Genomic DNA, 22,651 nt, shown 5'->3' with positions numbered 1-22,651 from the left:
GGCTCCAATGGGTAAGTTGAACCGTGCAAAGCATACGTCTGACCACGTCACTCGCCTAGTCAATAAACTCCGGCGGCTTCCTATAACCTCCAGGGACAAATGTAAACTCTTCTATTAGATCCTTTATAACCTGGCCCCCTCCTACCTTTCCTGTCTTCTTACATTTTTCTCTCTTCCATGTACTCTATGACCAACCACCACTGGCTTTCTTGCTGCTGCAAAACAATTCTCCTGACTCCATGAGTTTTTATTGGTTGTCTCCCATGCCTGGGACATTCTCTCTCCTCATCCCTGTCTCCTGGAGTCCCTAGCTTCCTTCAACTAAAATCCCACCTTCTGCAAGAAGCCTTTCCTGATTCTCCTTAATGCCAGTACCTTCCTCTGACATTATCCCCAATTTATCCTGTATATATCTTGGACGCATATAGTCATTTGCATATTCTCTCCCCTATTAGATTGTGAGCTCCATGAGGGTTTCGCATTTCTTTTTATCCCCAGTGTTTAGCACAGTGCCTGGCACATAGCAGGCATTTGATAAATGCTTGTTGACTTGATTCTCAGGCAAGGACTTAAAATATTTTCTCAATGACAAATGCTAGATGGATGGTTCTTTCTTCATATTACAGAAAGAGATCTGGGGAACCATAGTGGACCTCATCCTGGGTCTATCATCATCTTTTAAACAACAACAACAACCACCAAACTCTTATGATAACTACCAGTCCTAGTACTAGGGGATACAAAGAGCTATAAGAGGGTCTTTCCCCTCAAGGAGCTTACTTAGCTGAGCTACGAACATGAGATAAGTAGTACAAACCTTAAGTACCAGATCAATGGTACAGATAGGAAAGACAATAAGAGTTCAGAGAAGGAGAGATCACCTGCCTTGGAATGGGAGTCTGAGGACCCGAGCTTTGCTTTACTTCTTGCTCATTGCATCATCTTGGGTAAGTCATATGGGATTGTTGGATGATAGGATCATGGACTTGGAGTTGAAAGGCACTTCAGAGGCCATCTAGCCCAACCTCCTTCATTATAAGGGGCAAGGACATCAAGGCCCAGAGAGGTTAGAAGATCCGTACAACATCATACAGATAGTAAGCATCAGAAGCAGGATTTGAACCCAAGTCTTCTGCCTGGAGAGCTGCTAGTTTTTCTAGCATAGAATATATAGCTTCTTATATAATTTCTATGGACCCTGGCTTCTTTGGCTGTCAAAAGAATAATGTTGCCAGGGCACACTTGTAATCCCAACTGCTGGTGAGGCTGAGGATGGTAGATCTTTTGAGCTGGGGAATTCTGAACTTCAGTGGGCTATGCCAATGGGGCAACATTAGTAGGGTGGGCCCTTGGGAGCAGGGACCACCAGGTTGCCTAAAGAGAGGCTAAACTGACCAAGATTGGAAATGGAAGAGGTCAAAGCTTGTGTGAGTAGACTCTACATTTCCAGTCTGGGTAAGATAGGGAGATGGGGAGACTCAAGCTTTAAAAGAAAAAAAAAAGATCTAGATGATCTCTAAAGTCCCTTTCACCTCTAAGTCTATAAAAATAACTGATTTACATAAATTGTTAAGGTTTGCAAAACATTACAATATTATAATCCTAGGGCAGTTGGGAGAGACTTTATGAGGGGCTCGAAGGAAAGGAGCAGGGAGGACATTCCATGCGGAGGGCGTGAGCCGAGGGGTAGAAGGGAGAATGCTTGTGACATGTTGAACAGAGGGTCTATGGAGGCAAGTGGGACAAGATAATTGTGGAGAAGTCAGTTTGGGGGCTGTTAAATTTCAGATATGGCACTGGGATGTAGACTTTGGATGGCAGCATGTACAAACTGCAAAGCAATTCTCCCTCAGAGCCCTTCACAGAATACTGAACCTAGTTTTTAGAGACAAGGAAAACTTGGAGAAATTTCGGAAGATCACTGATACAATTAAAAGGTTGGGGAAGAGGATATCTAATAAAAGGTTAAAGGAACCCAGATCATTTAGCCCAAAGAGGAGAACACTGGGAAAGGCTCCTTGATTATGGTTTCCAAGTGTAATATGGATAAAATGCAATGACAATACAGAAGATGGTGGCCAGCTGTGCTCCACATCCACTGAGACCTCCCATGCAGCTGCTCCATATTTTTGGTGCCATGTAGATCTGCGTGAAAAATTCATTTCAACACCAAAGATACAGTTTGCTTGTAAGTGATCCTGTCATGTAGATAAAGTCACAGTCCTGTTGGGCCTACACTTGTCTATGTGATGACTTGGAAACAGCATTCCTTCCCCCTCCCCTCTCCCTTTGAATAATATTTACATAAATTTGCATGTATTAAGAATCACTCTGAACTCTTTCATAGATTTAAATTGAGCCAAAAATTGTTATATTTTACAAGTTGCTTATGCCTAAATATTTTCCCTCTCTGAGTCTCTATTTTTCCTCACCTCTGGCTGCCAAGCACTGGCCCAGTTCTCAGTTCTAAGCACTTTGTTGACTAGGTCTTTGGCCAGGAGTTCAGCTATTCAGATAGTACAATGCATTCAGCCACAGCTATGACTTTTTTTTTTACTTGTGACAAATTCAGTTGAGGTGGGAGTATTGTGGGTTATGATCTCAGGAATTCTTTCTTAGCTCTATTACTTGGCCATGGGGAAATGCCTAGTGCCTGAGCTATTCTTTTCCCAGGCTGGTGCAGAGGAGTATAACCCTTTCCCCAGAGGGTCTAGTGCCATGAAGTGCCCTCTTAGTCAGATCAGAACAGGTTGGGAAGCCCCTGAATATCTCCCTTCCTGAAAATTCCTTTCATTAGGGGAATTGGAGGAACCTCACAGGGATGAAGTTTCCTCCTCCCCCCATGCCAGTATAAAGTTCCAGTTGCACTGCCCCGGTTTTATCTCTGAGTGTACTGTAGGGATACTAATAATAGAAGCATGAGAGATCAAGACTGATATGCTTATATTGGAGTCAAAGTCAAATATTCCTAACATAAAAATCTTGCGTAAGAACAAGGCTGGCCTCATGAATAGTGAATAGGTAGGGACTCAGGGACTCACAGATTTGGAGTTGGGAGGAACCTTAAAGACCCTCTGGCCCAACCCTCTCATTTTACAGATTTCAAGCTTCCAGAGAAGTGAAGTGAATTTCCCAGAGTCACAAGGGTAAAAATAATATAAAATATATTAAAAAAGTAGCATCAAAACCTGAACCCAAGATCCTCCCATTCCAAATCTAACCCTCCTCTTACATCATGAGGTAAGCATCTGTTGGTGTGATATCAGAGACCCTGGGAAGTCTCCTTGTCCCCTTTCCTGTCTTGCTTCCTCCCATCATTAGCTTGATGATGTCCAAACTTCCAAAATTATAATTCATTCCTTTGGCTTAAAGCTGATATAATCAGATTATCCAGCATATGACGGTGAGTAGCATATAAGGAGTCATCTCCTATCCATGTTTCTATACTCCGGCTATGCTAGCCTCCTTGCTGTTCCTCATACCTGGAGCTCCATCTCTCATTTCTGGGCTTTTGCACTGACTCTACCCATGTTTTCACTGTTCTCTCCCCTCCCCTCTGCCTTGAATCCCTAGATCTCCTTCAAGATATAAGTCAAAGCCACCTTCTGCAGGAGGAAAGGAAATAAGCACTTATTAAGTGCCTACTATGTGCCAGGCACTGTGCTAAGTGCTTCACAAATATTAACTCATTTGATCCTGGGATCCTCACAACAACACATAGAGGGAGGGCTGAGTGTAAGAATGGAAGTCCAAGTTCATCTGATCCCCAGCCATGGGAAAAGATGGCAGGACAGAGTAGGCATGCTTGGGTCCTTTGTTTCAGAAGCTTTGAATCTGACAAATGGAGATACCCGAGAGCCACATGTGAGTAATTGCTATAAACTGCATGCCTGAAGCTTCTCCCCAATCACTTATAAACAATTTACTGACCAACAACAAAGTATGTCATTCACGTGGGGAATGTCATGTAGGGATTCCAATTTGCTAGAAATTATAAGATGTTTTTTTTAAAAGACAATTGGGGTTAAGCAACTTGCCTAGAGTCACACAGCTGGTAAGTGTCAAGTGTTTTGTCTGAGGCCAGATTTGAACTCAGGTCCTCCTGACTTCAGGGCTGGTGCTGTATCCACTGTGCCACCTAGCTGCCCCAGATTATAAGATATTTTGCCTGACAAGCCATTGCTGGTTTTTTTGGATGCATCTTTGTCTTTACCACAGGATGGATGCACAGTAGATTTTAGTTTTGTATTATTGACTATAGGCTATTATTCCCTGCTTCAGTTGATGTCTTATTCTTTTTTACTTTATTTTTTTAAAATAAAAGATGAGCAGCAATTCAAAGAGTGCCTGATGAATGCCAAAGCTTCTGATATTCTTGCAGGAGGGATGCTGGAACTGCCTACAACCCCATTGAAACTCTTGGGAGGTAGTTATTGGTAGGGTGGGAGGAGGGAAAAAGTTGTTTCTTTTTTTTCCCCTTGTAGGACATGACATGTAACAGATGCTTAATAAATGCAGGTTGATTGATTGATTCCCTTATAGCCTTGAAGTTCTATGAAGCATTTGGAAATCCTTGGATAAGTAGAAAGGATGTTGGAATTAGCTTCAGTAAGTCTGGATTTAAATTGTGGTTTCAACACTCTCTAGCTATGTGACCTTGGACAAGTCCTTTATTGTCTTTGAACTTCATTTTCCATCATTGGGAGGGGAGGAAATAAGCATTTATTAAGCACCTATTATGTGTCAGGGATTGTGTGAAGCATTTTACAAACATCACCTCATTTGATCCTTACAACAACCCTTCCCATTTTACAATAGAGAAAAAGGAGGCAAACAGAGGTTAAGTAACTCTCCCAGGGTCACAAAGTTAGGAAGTGTCTGAGGCTGGATTTGAACTCAAGTCTTCCTGACTCCAGGCCAAGTACTCTATCCACTGCACCACCTAGCTGCCTCACTAGACAAAGTCTCTCTTGTTATTCTTATGTATAAGATGGAAACATATGGGATATAAGACAGTACAGGCAGACCCAAAGAGTAGTCTTTAATGGTATGTCCATCCAACCATCAATAAGCAAGAAGTTAAGTGCCTACGAAGTATAAGGCTCCTTGCAAGGCCCTGGGCAGGGGAAGGGCAAAGACAAAGATGAAGTGGTCCCTGCCCTCTAGGAACTTATAGGATGTCTACTCAGAAAGAATGGTAACAGAATAAGAGTGTGGACAACTGCCTTGCTTTTCTTTGTAACTCCACCACTTGGCACAGTGTTTTGTACATAGTAAGTCTTAAGTGATGCTTTTTTTTTCATTCATTCATTCATTTGTATTAATGGTTCAGTGTGAACTTGGAAGGTCTCCATCAAAAGACCCCAGAGATCTACTATTTGTTCTGTGCTGTTTAACATTTTATCAATGACTTGGACAGGTTTATCAAGTCTGCAGATGACAGGGATGGGGAGAGAGAGAATATAATATAATATAATATAATATAATATAATATAATATAATATAATATAATATAATATAATATAATATAATATAATATAATATAATATAATATAATATAATATAATAATAATATAATATATAATAATAACATAGGATGATGATAACATTAGCATAAAAAAGATCTTGACAGGCTAGAATGATGGGCCAAAATGAATAACATGAAGTATAAAAGGGATCAGTCAAGTGATCAAGAAACATTTATTACTATGTGCCAGGCACTGTGCTGGAAGATATAGAATATAAAGGCAAAAGCATAACTGTACTTGTCTTCAAGAGCTTACATTCTATTAGAAGAAACAATATAAAGTTATTCCTTCTACATTATGACTTTCCCCATCATGGTTTTGATATATCGTGGGGTGGCATAAGAAATTTAATGGGAATTTTTAGGGAGTTTTGCAGATGCTATAAATGATACATGAAGGCCAGCAGATGACACAGAAAAAGTTCAGAAACTCAGAAATGCATAAAATATATGTATTGTATGATATCAGCATATTTTATCTTTTAATACCATAATAATTCAGACTTCTTCTCTGGTACAAAGGGAGGGCTAAAAATTTTTATGTGCATTTTCTATATCATGGTGATGTTGTGCCCCTAACCCCTGTAACGTGGAAGAGGTAACAGTATACACATATAAGTAGACTAAATATATATTTTATATTTTAATATGTCTTATGTAGTTATAAATAATTTTATATTTAATATAAATACATGTATTTATATATTATATTATATATTATTTATATCTATTTAAATATATGCATATTTAAAATTTATATATCTCTATACACACGAAACAAATATGAGGTAATTTAGGTGTGGGGGGAAAGTATGAGAAGCTGTAGGGATCGGGAAAGGCCTCATGTACTTGATTTAAAAAAAAATCAATTTCCCAGGTTCAAGGCAGGGTGAGTATAGCTTGAGGGCAATTTGGCTGAGAAAGGTCTGGGAGTTTTTTGTAGACCACAGCCTCCATGTGAGCCAACAGATGGATGCAGTAGCCAAGAGAGTTAATGTTGTCTGGGGTGATGTTAAGAGAAGCAGGAAGTGTAGGAGTAAAAAGAACATCATCCCTCTGCACATTCCCCAGATCAGACTTTTCTCAGCTGGAGGGTTCTGTGCACATTTCAGGAGGATTATGGATAAGCCAGAGGATGTCTAAAGGTGGGCAACCAGGATGGTAAAGGGCCTTGAGGTGATGGCATAAGAGAACCAAACTGAATCCTCTTTTTAAGAGAGAATTGAGGAAAGGGGATTTGTTAATTAATATTAATGTGGGAATTGGGAATGTTTAGTCAGGAAAAGAGAAGACAGTGTGGACATAATAGCTAGAGTGTTTGAAGGGCTGTATGTGGAAGAAGAGAGTCGTTCTTAGCTACTTCTGCAGAAGGGCAGCTAGGCGGCACAGTAGATAGAGTGCCACCCTGAGGAAGATCTGAGTTCAAATCTAGCCTCAGACACTATCTATGTGACCCTGAGCAAGTCACTTAACCCTGTTTGCCTCGGTTTCCCATCTGTAAAATTTGTAAAAATGAGCTGGAGAAGGAAATAGGAAACCTTTCCAGTATCTTTGCCAAGAGAACTCCAAAAGCGATCAGGAAGAGTCAGACACAACTGAGATGACTGAACAACAATAACTTCTGCAGAGAGTAGACCTAGGATAATTAGTTCCAAAAATAAGCTGTTGGTCAGCCATCATCATATGGGCCAGGTACGATGTTAAACACTGGACATATAAAGAAAGGCAAAAGGCAATCCCTGCTCTCGAGAAGCTTACAGTCTAAGGGGGAAGACAACATGCAAACAAGTGTGTATAAACAAGACAGATACAAGATGAACTGGAGATAATCAACAGGGAGAAGGCACTTGGGAGGGAATATAGCCTCCCTTCAAGTAAAGTGCCCTTCAAACACAAGCAGGATGACTACAGGTGGTACATGTTGCTGTTGGGATTATTTTTAAGGTATGGATTGAAGTGCATGACCTCTGATGACCCTGCTAGCTCCAGGATTCTATGATCTAGAAAAGAGCATATTAGCACTATCTACCTCACAGGGCTGTCATAAGGAAAAACTCCGCGATGTGGGTGTTGATATAGAAAGTGGCAGAAAGAAGAACCAGGGGCACTAGGTGAGGGGTTGTGTAGGGGGAACCTCTAAGTTTGAATCCCCAGTTGTACCTCCATTCCTCTTTCAGGGATACTCCTGGGGAAATAGAATCCCTGTTCTCCTACTACTTCCTGAATGCCCTGCTTGTGGTTAAGATGGAAGAGTAATAACGGACCTGTTGGAAATAACTTCTAACTAGAAAGCCCAATGAGTGAACCCCAGACTGAAAGAAGGGTTTACATTTGGACACTGTCCCCACCAGGAAAATGGCAGTTCAGTATAGTCATGGGGGTGTCTAAGAGCTCAGCTGGTATAGGCTGGAGAGTACTAGTTGCTTGGGGTTATTATTAATTTATTAAATCCATCTACGTGTGGATTAGAGGGTGAGTTAACCACTGAGAGGAGGCGTCTGTGGGTTTGGGGGAATGGTGAGCGATTTTGGCTTCTCCCCATTTCTGATTCAACAAGTAGTTTTCTTTCCCTTGTAGCTCTGGAGGTTGTATCATTGCCTCCCCTCCTCAGATAAGGCTGGAATGGGAAAAGGGGCTGGATGACGACTGCTTGATAAAGGCTTGTTAACTGATTGATAGATATCTAAAGTGCTTGGAGCACAGTAGAGCACTCAGATAGGTTCCTTGAGAGCACAAACTGTTTCATTTTTGTCTTTGTAGTGCCAGTAGCTAGACAAAGCCTGGCATGAGCAGGAATTTAATAAATCTTTTTTGTTTGATTGATTAAATACAGGGCTCATCCTCCCTTACAGGCTGTAGATAGTCCTTTCTTTTGACCTTTTCTCCAATGATCATTTTTGTCTTGGCATCCCTGGCACCTGGCACACGGAATCATAGATTCAGAATTAGAAGGGAGCTAGGTGGTACAGTGGATAGAGCCCTGGACCTGGAGTCAGGAAGACCTGAGTTTAAATCTAGCCTTAGATTCTTGCCAGCTGTGTGACTCTGGGCTAGTCACTTAACCTCTTTCTGCCTCATTTTCCTCATCTGTAAAATGGGGCTAACAATAGCACTTACTTTCCAGGGTTATTGTAAAGCTCAAATGAAATAAAAGAAACAGAATTAGGGTTTGTAAAACTAGAAGTGCTACATAAATTCTATCTATTAAAGAACAAATTCAACTCCCTCATTTTACAGGTGGAAAACTAAGAGTTTAAGGGTCAATTACTGCTTTTACTGTATTGAACCCAATTGAATTCTCTTTTGAAGAGAGAATGGACAAAGGTGGCCTGACAATATTACCACAAGAATTTGTTATCCTCTCCCAGCTTACTCCAGGCTCACAGGACTTCTTAGAGGAGGTCTCTAGCATAGATGCCCCAGTGCACACATAGTACATGTGTGCTGAGAGCCAGTCACTCACCTCCTTTCCATTTTCTCCTCCTGATCCCAGCTTGCTGTCCTACAAGGCTTGTGCTGTCTTATCTAGGAAGGAGACAGGGTTGGAATGGCAAGCACAGGGGAGGTCATTGGTAGCCAAGGGCCAGGCCAATGCAAATACTGTCTTTGGAACACGATTCCCAAGAGACTGCCTGGTGTCATTGAGTTGCTAACTTAATTGTAACCAAACTTCATTATCGCACTTTCATATAGAATGCCTTCTTAAAAGCACTCACTCCAGCAAGAACAGCCCTATAAATGCACTTATCTTTTGGTCCCAAGAGTGGGGGCAGCTCTGCCATGAAAACATTTAGTGGAGAAAAAAGAAAACAAACAAAACTACTCCCCTCATCCTTTCCTTCCCAGAGGATTTAAATGTTGGAGTAGGGGAGGGGAATGGCATTACTCAGCCCTGTGCTATATTGTTGCAGGAGGGGGCAGATTGTTGCAAGGAAGAAATAGAATCATAGATTTAACATGCAGCCCAACCCCCTCATTTTACGGATAAGGAAACTGAGACCAAGGGAGGCTAAATAATTTAGCCTCATAGACCTAGAGCTGGAGGTGACCTCAGAGGCCTTCCAGTTCAACCCCCTTATTTTATAGATGAGGAAATGCTGGCTCCTGATTTTTGTCTAAGGTTACCCAAGTGGTAAGCATCAGTGGTAGGATTTCAACCCAGGCTCTGATTTCAGACCTAGTACTCTTTCCATCTCTCCCCTGATAATTGTAAAGCTTTTTTTGTGGATTGAGACTGTGTCTTAATCGTCTCTATCTCTTGGAGAGCCCAAGACGGTGCCTCATGTATCCCCTGAACCACAACCTATCTATACCACTAGCCTGGCCCCTGCAGCCACCATCCAGGGAAGCAAACTTTCTAGAGAAAGGGCCTGCCATCTGCACTACCACCAACACCAATGAGGATCAACCATCACCACTGGGGCAAGTATGCCCCAGCGTTCTACCTAGAGTAGGTATCTTGCTACTGACTTCAGGGGAAATGAGAGGCAGCAAGTTCTAGGCATGTTCACCATCACTGCCCCTTGGAGACCTGTCAAGTCAGCCCAGGATCCAGATACCAACAGATCCAGCAAGAGCAGCGCCCCATTACCTGATTGGTCCTGCTTCTAACCCCACTCCCCCAGCCACTGTCCAAGGAGTGCAGCCCTTGCAGAGATGTGACCAGGCAACTATCTCTGATACAGGAGATGCAGGAGCTCCCAACTTCTTCAGAAGTCATAGCGATCCAAGACCCAGAAAAGAAAGTTCTTGGCATCCCCATGTGGATCAACATCAGAAACAGACATGGTTGTATCAGGGGAAATGATATTAAAGAAGAGGTAGTTCTATCTGCTTTGCCACTGTACCCTAAGGCCCATTCATCTTTCCCACCCGACTTTCAGCCAAATAATAGAGCAGGATATTTCTTACTCTCAAGATGCCTACATTCTTAAGCTCCATGCTCTGTCTCCCCCCTTTTAGAATACAAAATCCTTGAGAGGAGGGATTGTCCTTATTTTTCATTTTCATCTCCAGAACTTAGCACAATGCTTTGCAATTACTATGCACTTAGTAAATACTTTTTCATTCACTCAATAAATATTTACATAATCAAATCACATAGTTTCTTGCACCTGGAATGCCTCTCCCCTTTTGCTCCATGTCTGCCTTTTGATATTCTCTACTCGTCATTCAAGACCTAACTCAAATGTAACCTCTTCCATGAAACCTCCCCTGATCTCCATCACCCCTCATGCCAGTTCAAAAGTGTTCTTTCTCTTCTCAGACTTCACAAAGTTGGCATTCTGACTTAGGAGCTTAAGTGAGAGACTTACCATCTTTGCATGATACCTTCTGGAAAGTTTTATAGTTACTGAATAATTTATTGTATAGTCATGTATATCTATATATATACTGTATCCCCTTGCTGCACTGTATTTACCATGAGAACAGGGCTCATGCAACCATGTCTTTTTCTCTTTTCATTTATTTATCTATTCATTCATTCATTCATTCATTCATTCATTCATTTATTTATTTGTTTACTTATCTATCTATCTATCTATCTATCTATCTATCTATCTATCTATCTATCTATTTGTTTTTAAGCAATTGGGGTTAAGTGACTTGCCCAGGGTCACACAGCTAGTAAGTGTCAAGTGTTTGGTCTGAGGCCGGATTTGAACTTAGGTCTTCCTGACTTCAGGGCTGGTGCTCTATCCACTGTGCCACCTAGCTGCCCCCATGCAACCATGTCTTAATAATCTTTGTGTCTTTCCAGGTACTAGCCCAGTGCTCTGCAGAGATTAGGTGCTTAACATAGTATGGTGAACGAATGAATAAATGAATGAATGAATGACAACCCTGTAGATGGGGAAGGGGAGGGTGAGTAGCATCTTCTACATATGGGAAAAGCAACAACCACCTACTACTATCATTATTACATTATGAAATTCTATGTTGAGTGCCAATATGGCATAATGGAAAGAAGGCCAGCCTTGAAGACAAGAAAGGCAGTGAGGTCGTGCAATGGATAGAGCTCTGGGCATAGAGTCAGAAAGACCTGAGTTCAAATCTAGCTTCAGACACTTAATAGCTGTGTAATCCTGGGCAAGTCACTTAACTGCTGTTGGTGTGGAAACTCAGTTTCTACAATCTATAAAGCAGGGATAAGCACGTCACTTACCTCCCAGGGTTGTTGTGAGGACCAGATGAGAAAACAATTGTGAAGCACTTAGCACAGTGTCTGGCACAGAATAAGCGCTATATAAATGTTAGTTATTATTCAGGCCCTGCCTCTGATGCATACTAGCTGTAGGACCCTGGGTAAGTTACTTAAGCTCGCATTGTCCTGGGCAATTGTCTAAGACTATAATTTATAGTAGAATTGCCCAGCTGCATCAAATGGAAGGAATTTCCACACGGGGAGCTTGCCACATGGATGTCCCATATCTATATATCTATATCTATATCTATATCTATATATTTAATATATATTTAATATATATTTATATATGTACATATATGAATATATGTATGTCTCCCTATATATGCAAATGCACACATGTTGTATGAGAAATAGTGGGATATAATGGAATCAATCTCAATTTATTAAGGATCTAAGAGAATATTGGATTTGGAGTAGGGAGAGTGGGTGTGAGGGAATGTCTCCATCTTAAATTAATCCTGTAACTATGACATCCCCTTTGAGCTTTGTGTATTTATCTGAAAAGTGAGTATAACAATACTCAGAGAACACAGGTTGTGAATAAAGTTCTCTTTGTAAAGGTTTATATAAATGAAATACTCCAGTTATCAGTAGTTTTGTACTATTCCCCTCTTGGACTCTTGGCACTATGAAGTTATCTGTGCCTAGCATGGTGCTCTGCATACAGTAGGTGCTTACAGAAGACTTTGAATGTCTTTCCATTCAAAAAGGCACCCAGGACTCAAATTACATTGAAAAGGTGGGCTGTGCCCTCTGTCTGCCTTCTTCCTTCCTCCATCCCAGCTAGAACTGCTTTGATCATCCTTTCTTCTGCCCTCCAACACACAAACATGAGCACACACGCATGAGCATACACACACACACACACACACCTGTATGTGTCGGTGGCTGGCACTTTCCAGATCTGAACACCCTTCAGGGCACCCTCGCTGCCCACTACCACGCTCAGATTGGAATTCCTGTAGGCATTGTTGCATTGGGTCTGCGTAGGACCCTGGGGCCCGCTGGCTCCACATGTGGTGAACAGCCAGTGAACTGTAATAAAAGACAAGAAAAAGGAGAATCAATCAATGGCCATTCTTTTCCCTTCAATTTTTCTTATGGAAGGTGAGAACTCCCCTGTATTGCCACCAGGGGGAGCCCTGTACACAGCCAGGTTTCTCTCGGTTCCTCTGTTTAGTCTGTATTTCCACTGTATCTTTGTCTGTCTTTGCAGGTACCCATGAAGCCCATCCTTGAGTCCAATATCACCTCCTCCAAGAAGCCTTCCTTGACTATCCCCATCCCACTCCTTTATCCTACTTTTTTCAGCAGTTAAACACACACCTTATATGAAAAAAGGCATTGTGCTATAATGGGTCAAAGCATTTGTCTGAGAATCATAAGATGGTAGGTCTAAATGCTGACTCAGCTACTCAAAATTTTTAATGATATATTTTGTCTCACATCATTTCTGAATATATCACATTTCACATTCATTTCTGAATATATCCCTCATCTCTCCTCTACACGTTGAATTATCTTTTGTGACAAAATGTAAAAAACAAACAACAACCAACCCACCCAATTCAGTAAAACCTATCAATCCAGCCTGACATGATTATGATTAATGTTTCCCAGCCACAGGCCCCTACTTCTGTGAGGAGGCTCTGCTACCTACTATCACTGGAAGTTAGTTCACCCGTTTGTGCCTCAGTTTCCTTATCTGTAAAATGAAGGGGTCCCTTCTAATTCTAAACCCTCTGATCCCACCCTTATTGATAGAGTTGTTATAATAATGATGATAACCAGAGTAAGATTTTGCTTTATCTTTGTTCTCTTTTGACCTCATTTCTCTTCTCCTCTCCCGGAGGCAGGGGCTGTGCTCATTGCACCTAACACAGAATTCGACATGGGACAGAAACTCAATCGCAACCATTTCCAAGCCATACCTAAAGCTTCAGTACCCGCACTGCTAACTCCCTTAATTGGAAAAAGATTAAAACAGTAAAATAAAGGCAGTGTGAGCTCCCTAAAATCACCACAGACAGTTGTAGGGAGCATGAAGCCAATTATCTCTGCTAGGCATTTTATTTTGTGTCCATATTCTGCCCCAGACCTAGTTACTTTACCCCCAGCTTCAAATGGCCAGTAGTGCATGTGATCATCCAGATTAGTAACCCCAGGGCTCAGCAGCCTTGCTCCATGTCACTGTACCACAGGTAGTTATGACTTGAACCCTGTTTTTTGTCTCCTGCTCTGAATATTCTCTCTTCCCCTCCCTCTTTTTCTTACTCTTCCCCTTTTTCTCTCTCATTTTTTTTCCCTTCTCTTCCCTCTAATAGGTTAGGAGAACTGAGCCCATCCAATGGTATTAATGCTTTTGCAAAGTCAAGAGAAGAGAACTCTGGTTTAGGAATGGGTGGGGAGGACAAGGAAGAAAATGGAAAAAACCAGGACCAGGCTGGCACTGATTCTTTTGGGTTAGATATTCTTGGTTTACTGAACAAAATGGATAGCTACAGCAGGGGAACATGTAGGGCATAGTCACTGAAACTTGACTAGGAAGCAGTGGAATGAGTTTACTTTAATCTCCCTGGGCCTCAGTTTCCCCATATGTAAGATGAAAGGATTGGACCAGATGACGAAAGGCAGCATGGCACACTGAATAGCACACTGGACTTCAAGTACATCCAAGTTTAAATCTCTCCTTAAACATTTATTGGTTGTATGACCCTGGAAAAGTCATGACCTCTCTGTGCCTAACTTTCCTCATCTTTAGAATGAAGAGATTGTACTCAATGCTTTCTGAGATCTCTTTCAGCCTTAAATCTGTAATTCCATCATCTCCAAGGTTCCTTCTAGCTCTGCTCTCTCCAAATTTGCCAATGACCTCTTAACTGCCAGATCTGATGGCCTTTTCTCAGTTCTCATTCTTTTGCATTTGACACTATTTAACACTTTTTCCCCTATATAACCTGTCTGGGTTTTCACATTGCTTCTGTCTCTTGGTTCTCCTTTTACCAATCAGACTGATCTTTTTCAGTTTCCTTCACTGATTATTTATATGTATTATGTCCACTAGCAATGTACATTTCCTGAGGTTCTACCCTGGACCCTCTTTTCTCTTACTTGGTGATCTCAACAGCTCCCCTTCATTCAATTATCTCTATACAATGATTACCAGATCTATATATCCAGCTCTAATCTCTCTCCTGAGTTTCGGTCCTGAGACGTTAACTGCTTTTTGGATATTTCAAATCTCATTACCTGCCTTAACCCTTTCCCCCTACCCCCACCATCCCATCCCTCTTTGGAAGGTTACTTTTTCTGTTGAGGGCTCTACCATTCTTCTACTCCCCTAGGTTCAAAAACCTTTGTGTTATCCTTGACTCCTCACTCATACCCCAATATTCAATTAATTGCTAAATCTTGTCATTTCTGCTTCTACAACATATCTCATGTATATATCCCTTTTTCTCCACTCACATGACCAACTTGCGGGCTTGGGTCCTTGTCACTTCTTGCCCATACCATTGTAATAGCTTCTCCATTGGTCTCCCTACTTCAAATATCTTCCCACTCTAATCCATCCTCCACACAGCCACTATAGTGATTCTCCTAATGTGTACAGTACGTCTAATAATGTCACTCCCCTACTCAGTAAATTGCAGTGCTTCCCTATTACCTCTAAGATCAAATATTAACTATGTGTTTGTCTTTCAAAGAGTCCTTTAGAAGCTGGGTCCCATCCTGCTTTTTAGCCTTATTATACATTATTCCATTCCTATCAATTAATTAATTAATAAACATTTATTAAGTACCTACTAAGTGCCAGGCACTGTGCTAAGAGCTGTCCATACAAAAAGAGGCAAAAGACAATCACTGCCTTCAAGGAGCTTACAGTTTAGAGGGGAAGACAACATGTAAACAAACATATACAAAGCAAGATATGTACAGGATAAGGTGTTGGAATTAAGAGAGGTTGGGGAAAGCTTCCTGTAGAAAGGAGGATTTTAGTTGGGCATTAAAGGAAGTCATTTGATCATCACAACAACCCTGGGAGGTCTCCATAGCCTTTTGAGGCTATGCCTGAGGAATGTAAGCTTTGGATAGTCCTACCAAATGGGGCTTTAAGTATGGATCTAGGGATGGATAAATGGGTGTCATTTAAGGACCAGCGCAACAAAGTTTGGAGGGGTCCATCAACAGGTTGGCTATAGGGTGATCCCTTCGTTGATAAGAGCAACTTTGGATGCCCTTTTCCTAAGAAGGCCTACATTAGTGGAGGGAGGATTCACTCCACTGAAATCACAGCTCAGTGGAATATTAATTCCTTGACTTTCATCAATCCCTTTCAATGACTCTCATTTTATTCTCACCATGGAAACCAGAGTTCTTATAACATCTCCAGTGACCTATGAGCCCCTTTCAAAGTCCCAAAGACAGGAATCACACTGTCTTCCACACTCTAGCAAGAGAAGCTCTTATGGAAAACTGAAAAGAGATCTTGGCTGTGTGTCTCATTCTCTTTTTCTCTCCTGCAGGCTCATTGGAGAGGACAAACTAACTCCAGTGGCCCACCAGGTTCCAGGACTGCTTGAGAGAAGGGTGCTGTTTTTGTACACGTTAACAAATTCCCTTCTAAGTCTTCAGGATATGCGCAGGAAGCTTCTTTCTCTCTCTCTCTCTCTCTCTCTCTCTCTCTCTCTCTCTCTCTCTCTCTCTCTCTCTCTCTCTCTCTCTGTCTCTCTCTCTGTCTCTCTCTCTCTCTCTCTCTCTCTCTCTCTCTCTCTCTCTCTGTCTCTCTCTCTCTCTGTCTCTCTCTCTCTCTTCTTTCTCTTCCTTTCCTCTCCTTTTCCCTCTTTCTTCTTTTTCCTTTTCTCTTCTTCGTTCCTTCCTTCCTTCCCTCTCTCTAATAGCTCCGGAGAGGCAATGACATTTCAGCTTGGAGTGTTAAGCAGGCAGTAAGATGAAATTATGTGCCTCAGTAGCTGCATGAATACAGGGGAAGAAGTGAGGGAGGAAGGAGGCAGTTTTAAAGAAGGCCAAAGGTAAAAGAAAAACAAAACTATCTTAGCGGCAAGGAAGACAAAAAAGAGAAGGTACCAGGGGAGAGGAAACTGTAGAGGAATAGGAAGGGGAGAGGAAAGGAGACTGAGGAGCTATTCCCTGTGTACACTGCTCCATCTCTCACCTCCATGAGTTTGCAGAGGCTGTCACCTGCGATGCCTGGTCTGTACTCCCTCATTTTTGCCTCTTAGAATGCCGACATTCCTTCAAGCCTTGGCTCAAGCGTCATCCCCTCCACATTCTTTCCTGATCCCCTTTGTCCTTTCTATTTATTATTTCATTCATATCTTGTATTTATTGGTACGTTTTCTCTCAGTAGAATGCAAGCTTTCCCTAATTTCCTGTTTCCCAAATTCTTGAATCTCAGCCCCAGAAGGGACCTCAAAGGATCTGTCGTTGAGAATTAAAAGGCTACATAGTGGTTCAATTCCTCTGTTAGGATGATCTAATAAAATTATGTCTGTAAAAATGCTTTGTAAAAGGGAGATGTTATGAGTTATGGTGCGGGTACATGTCAGATTCCACATAAGGGATTTGTGCAAATTCTGGAAATTCATATATTTAGATTTAGAACAGGAAGGGATTTTAACTGGTCATCTATTCCAATGACCTCATTTTACAGATGAGGAAACTGAGGTTAAGTGAGTTGTCCAAGGTCACACAGTTTAGAAGTAGGAGGAGACTGTTTCCATTGTACTACACTGTCCCTCAAGGCCCAGTGATGGACAGGATGTCTGATCTCTAAGGACCAGCCTGGCTGAATTTGTAGGGAATCATTATTTGATTGGCAATCAGGCAATGACTCCCTACTAAGCTGAAGAGACTGTGATCTGTCTTGGTGGAGTGGGTGCCCTTGGTGACAAAAATCATAGATTTTTGAAGTGTAGAAATAAGTGAAATTGGGGTAATGATAGGACCTACCTGACAGGGTGGCTGTGAGGAAAACTAAAAACTTGATATGAATGTAAGTTATTATGGTGAGTGTCAGTGGGTGGAAGTCACCTCGAGGGGGACATCTACTCAGTGTAAGGAAGAGCATTCTAACAATTAGTGCCAATCCTCAAAATGGAATGGCCTGATTTGCTCAGTAGTGAATTTCTTATTTTGAGGGGGGTGAGGAGGTGGAGAGGGTTGCTATTCATTAGCAGCTGTAGATGTATGGAGGGGAGCCATGCTTTGGGCAAAGCCTATATTAAATGACTTCCACATGCTATATTGGATAGAGTGCTGGTCTTGGGTCCAAGAAGACCAGGGTTCAAATTCCAGCTCTGACACTGACCAGCTGTGGTGACTCTGGGTAAATCACAGAACCTCTCAGCCTCAGTTTCCTCATCTATAAAATAGGGATAATATCTAGAGCATGGACCTCATAGAGTTGTCATGAGATCACATTTGGAAACCACTTCGCAAACCTCAAAGTGTTCTATAATGTCCATTATTAACAGTAGGATTGTACTCCAGGATTCTATTTTTTTCTGCTCAGCTGGGGGATGGGCTCCTTGCTATTAGCCAGTGGTGGCGGTCACTTGTGGCCTCTAGGGTCCTTCAGGCTGTCTTCTCAGCAGTCCTCCCTTCCTGCCCTCCCTCCCTCTTCCTACCTCAGCTCAACTTTACCTGCACATTAACCCAAGAAGAACCTTTAGCACTTTAAAGGCCACTGAAGCTGGGCAGGGAGATACCCAGGGGGCTGAGCAGAGCCAAGCAGGATGTGGAATTGTATCTGAGGCAGAGGCAGAAAATCTGGGGAGGAATTATAATTAAAAGCATCCCTCCCAAACAAATAATGCTTAGCACATTCTCTTATGATGATGGAGGACCCTCCTGCCTGCTGAGGAGACAGCAAGCTTAATGACCTTAATCGAGGCATACTGAGCTCAGAGTTCCCGAATTTATTGTCTCCTGGTTATATAACCTTTCCCTGAAGCAAATGGGAGAAAATGTTTCCTCCAGTGAGTGTGGGATGAGAGTCAGAGAAAGAAGGATGTTTGCAGTTGGAGTGGTGGGATTCATTCTTTCTTTTTGGTGGTTTTGTCATAGTGGTTCTGTGGAAACCTCTGGTTCTGGGCTAAGAAGACCTACGTTCAAATCCTGACTCTGTGTGACCTTGGGGGGGGGCGCGCAAATCACTTAGTTTTCCTGGATCTCAGTTTCCTTATTTGCAAAATGAAAGGATTGGGCCACATGTCCCTTGGGGGCTTGTGATGCTATGCATTTAATAATGACAGTTCACATCTATATTGCTCTCCACTTAATACAATGCACCTTCCTCATGACAGATAACAGGAAATAATAGCATTTAATTTTCATCCTCATCGTACAGATGAGGAAACTGAGGCTCAGAGAAAAAAGGTAGCATGACTGATAGGCATCCAAGTTGGGATTTGAACCCAGGTCTTCAGACTCCCAAATGTAGGTTTTCTTCCACTCCCAACGAACCCAGCATTATTTCTTTGTTTCAGACCAGACTTGCTATTTCTTTGATAAAGAGAGCACTCATTGAAGAAACTCCTCTGCCAAAGCAGATCAGCACTGCTCTGCTATGTCAAGTTTTGGCAAGTTGTCTGCCCCCTGACCCACTTCACCCTGATGCCAGCAGTTAAGTGACTTGCCTAGGATCATTCTATCAGTTTATGTCTGTGTCAGGACTTGAACCTGGGTCTTCCTGAGCAGCAGGCTGGCTCTTCATCCATTGTGCCAGGTTGTCTTCTCAGTGCTTTATTTCACAGGAAATTCTAACCTTAGCTTTTGGTGACAAGGTACCTTCTGAGGTCTGTAATGTGCTATTATCTCTAGGAAAGAGAAAGGCCACTGTATTTAGAATTAGGAGGACTGCTTTCCCTGCTGTGTCTTACTAGCTACAATTTAATATTTCCAAAGGGCTTAATATTTATGATCTCATTTGAGCCTTACAACATCCTTTTGAGGAAGGCCTTGTTATTATCCCCATTTTACAGGTGAAGAAACTGAGAAATTAAGTGACTAACCCAGGGTTGCAGAGCTGATAAGGTTCAGAGATGAGGTTTGAACCCAGTTCTTCCTGCAATATACCAAAGTGCGCCTAGAACTGCTGGTTCTCTTTGGAAACAGAGTCATACTTTCTAACAGGAAAGTGCCCATCATCCAGGTGCTTTCTGCAACTAGAGTAGTAGATACCACATCTCATGATATGGACTGATTGCTGGTCATCTAAACATGTGAACTATGCAAGTAGTAAAAGGATCATAGGGTCATAGATTTAGAACTGGAAGGGACCTTGGAGGTCATTGAGTCCAACTCTTTGTGTTATACATGAAGAAACTGAGGCAAATAGGGGCTAAATGATTTACCCAGGGTCACACAGTTAATAAATGTCTGAAGCAGGATTCAAACTCAGGTCTTCCTGACTTTAGGTCCAGTGCTGTCTTCTGTGCTATCTAGACGCCTTGAACACTTATTCTCTCAACTCTTAGGACTATCTGTCTTCTGAAGTGATATTGTTGTATGTATGTATGTATGTATGTATGTATGAATAAGAAAATTATTAAATATTTGCTATGTGCCAGGCAACACGCTAGGCAGATAGGACATAAATACAAAAGTGACACAGTCCCCATCCTGAAGTGGCCCACATTCTAATGGGTGAAACAATACATATGGTGGTGTTGACAAGGGAAGGAAGTGTTGGTCCAGAGAGCTCCCAGGATTGTGAGTAAAGTCATATGGTGGTCAATTCTTGTGCCATTTATATTAATAGTGAAAGTGGAAGGTCAGAGGACAGGACAGAGAAGGAATGCTTGTAGCAGCATGACAGATGGCGAGATGCCCAGGTAGACTCTGGTGTCCTAAGGATGTCTATATGTATATCATTTGACTCTCACAAGAACCAGGGGAAGTAGATGCTATTGTTATCCCCATTTTTTTTTAAACAGATGTGAGGCTAAGAAGTTAAACAACTTGCCCAGGGTCACTCAGCTGGTATGGGTGAGGTAGCATTTGAACTTAGGTCTTCTTGACTCTATACCCTCCTATGCATAGATAAACAGAATGAAGCCCAGAGAGATGACAAGGTTTGCCTAGATCTTCATAGTGAGACAGAGACAGGCCCTGGTCAGTTACCAAACTCCCAGAACTCCCAACTCCCAGACCAGTACTCTTTTTTTATTTTTCACCTTATCAGAGGCAATTTGACATAATGCATAGAGGGCTAGATTTGAAGCTAAAAAGACCCAGGTTTGGATAAATATTGAATATTCAGATGATTAATACCTTAGTGGCCCTACTCAAGTCACTTAAACCTCTCTGAGCCTCTGTTTCCTCAACTGTAAAATGAAGGTACTAAAATCTACAGTAAGGGCCTCACGTGGTGATTGTGAAGCTCAAACGGAATGCCATATTTAAAATACTCTGCAAATCTAAAAGCACTACAGAAATGTGAGCTGTAATTATATCAACATTTTCAATTGACATGGTTGGCCACATCCTCCCTGGCATCTGGGACCTTCCCTGGTGTTCTAGAGTTAAGGAAGCTTATTTCCTCTTTCAGACCCCTAAATGGTGCACCCTAGTAGTCTGCACAAAGGCCACTGTGCTTACCAAGCTCTTGGGACTGTTGCTATGCTGAACAACACACACACAGAATGAGCAGTCATGAATAATTAATTAGCTCTAAGCATTTCTTTTTTCCTGAAGCAGCACGTCAATTTGAGTAAATGACAAAGAGAGAGGATACAGTAGTAGAAAATATACTGCACTTTAGAGTCCTGAGAACTGGGCTGCAGTCCCAGCTCTGACACTTACTGCCCCTGTGACCTTGGGCAAATCACATTACCTTATGGGTCTCAATTTTCTCATCTGTAAAATGAGGAGGTTGTATTATAGGACCTCTAAAGTCCATTCCAGCTTCAACATTCTTTGACAAGTAATCCAAACAAACCTGTTACTTAGGGGTGGCCCCTGATCATACAAGTGTGAGTGAGGATGGAAGGGAAGGAAGCAAGGAAGGAAGAAAAGAAAGAAGGAAAGGAAGGAAGGAAAGAAGGCAGGAAGGAAAGGAAGGAAAGTAAAAGGAAGCAAAGAAAGAAGGAAAAGAAAAGAAGGAAGGAAAGAAGGAAGAGAAGAAAAGAAAGAAAGAAAGAAAGAAGAAAAGAAGGAAAGAAGAAAAAAGAAAGGAAGAAAAGGAAGAAGGAAGAAAAAGGAATAAGTATTTATTAAGCACCTCGTATGTGCCAGGCACTGTGCTGGAAAAACAAAGAAAGGTAAAAGACAATTTAACCTCAGGGAGCTCACAATGTAGTGGGGAAGGGGAGCAAGAAGTAAACAAGAATGTACAAACAAGCCATATTCAGGATAAATATGGGGTTGGGCTAGCTGGCCTCCAAAGTCCCTGCCAGCTCTAGATCTCTGACCTTTGCTTTGCCCAAGATTATCCACGTGAGTGCAATGGGGGACTGAGCCTCAGTCTGCCGGCTCCAGAATGCATCTACCCCTGCACTGACCTGTTGGTGGTCGTATGGAAGATGGATTTGAAAGGTAAGGAAATGGAAGCAGGGAGACCAATTAGGAGGCCAAGCCAGAGAGGAGAAAGGTCTGAATTGGGGTGGTAGCCATGTGAATGGGGAGAAAGGGGCAGATTTGAGCCATATTGTGGAGGCAGACATAATGAGATTTGGCAACTGGTTAGGTACAGGGATGAGGGAGAAAGAAGAGTCTTGGTTAATTTCCAAGTTAGTAACCTGTGTGACCAGGAAGATGGTGGTATCCTCAACAGAAATAAGGAAGTTGAGAGGAGGGGTGGATTTAGGGGAAAAGGTGGTGAATACTATTTTTTCTCTCTAAAATAAGACAGAGAAGCAAGCTGAAGTATGGATAAAGGGCCAACCTTGGAG

The 22,651-nt window shown here is 42.0% G+C and overlaps 1 protein-coding gene across 1 annotated transcript in view; it reads right to left on the bottom strand.

The window, feature by feature from the left end:
• ALK (ALK receptor tyrosine kinase) overlaps positions 1-22,651 on the bottom strand; it is a 1,019,362-nt gene that overhangs the window by 69,085 nt on the left and 927,626 nt on the right. Inside the window, 1 exon segment of the mRNA XM_020983767.2 lies at positions 12,608-12,770. Coding sequence (XP_020839426.1) covers positions 12,608-12,770 — 163 coding nt within the window.

This window comes from Phascolarctos cinereus, unplaced genomic scaffold (genome assembly GCF_003287225.1).
Source record: "Phascolarctos cinereus isolate Bilbo 61053 unplaced genomic scaffold, phaCin_HiC Scaffold_2;HRSCAF=192, whole genome shotgun sequence".
NCBI classification, from domain to species: domain Eukaryota; kingdom Metazoa; phylum Chordata; class Mammalia; order Diprotodontia; family Phascolarctidae; genus Phascolarctos; species Phascolarctos cinereus.
Note: the sequence above shows the minus strand (reverse complement) of the source record. Positions and strands in the feature narration are given on the sequence as shown.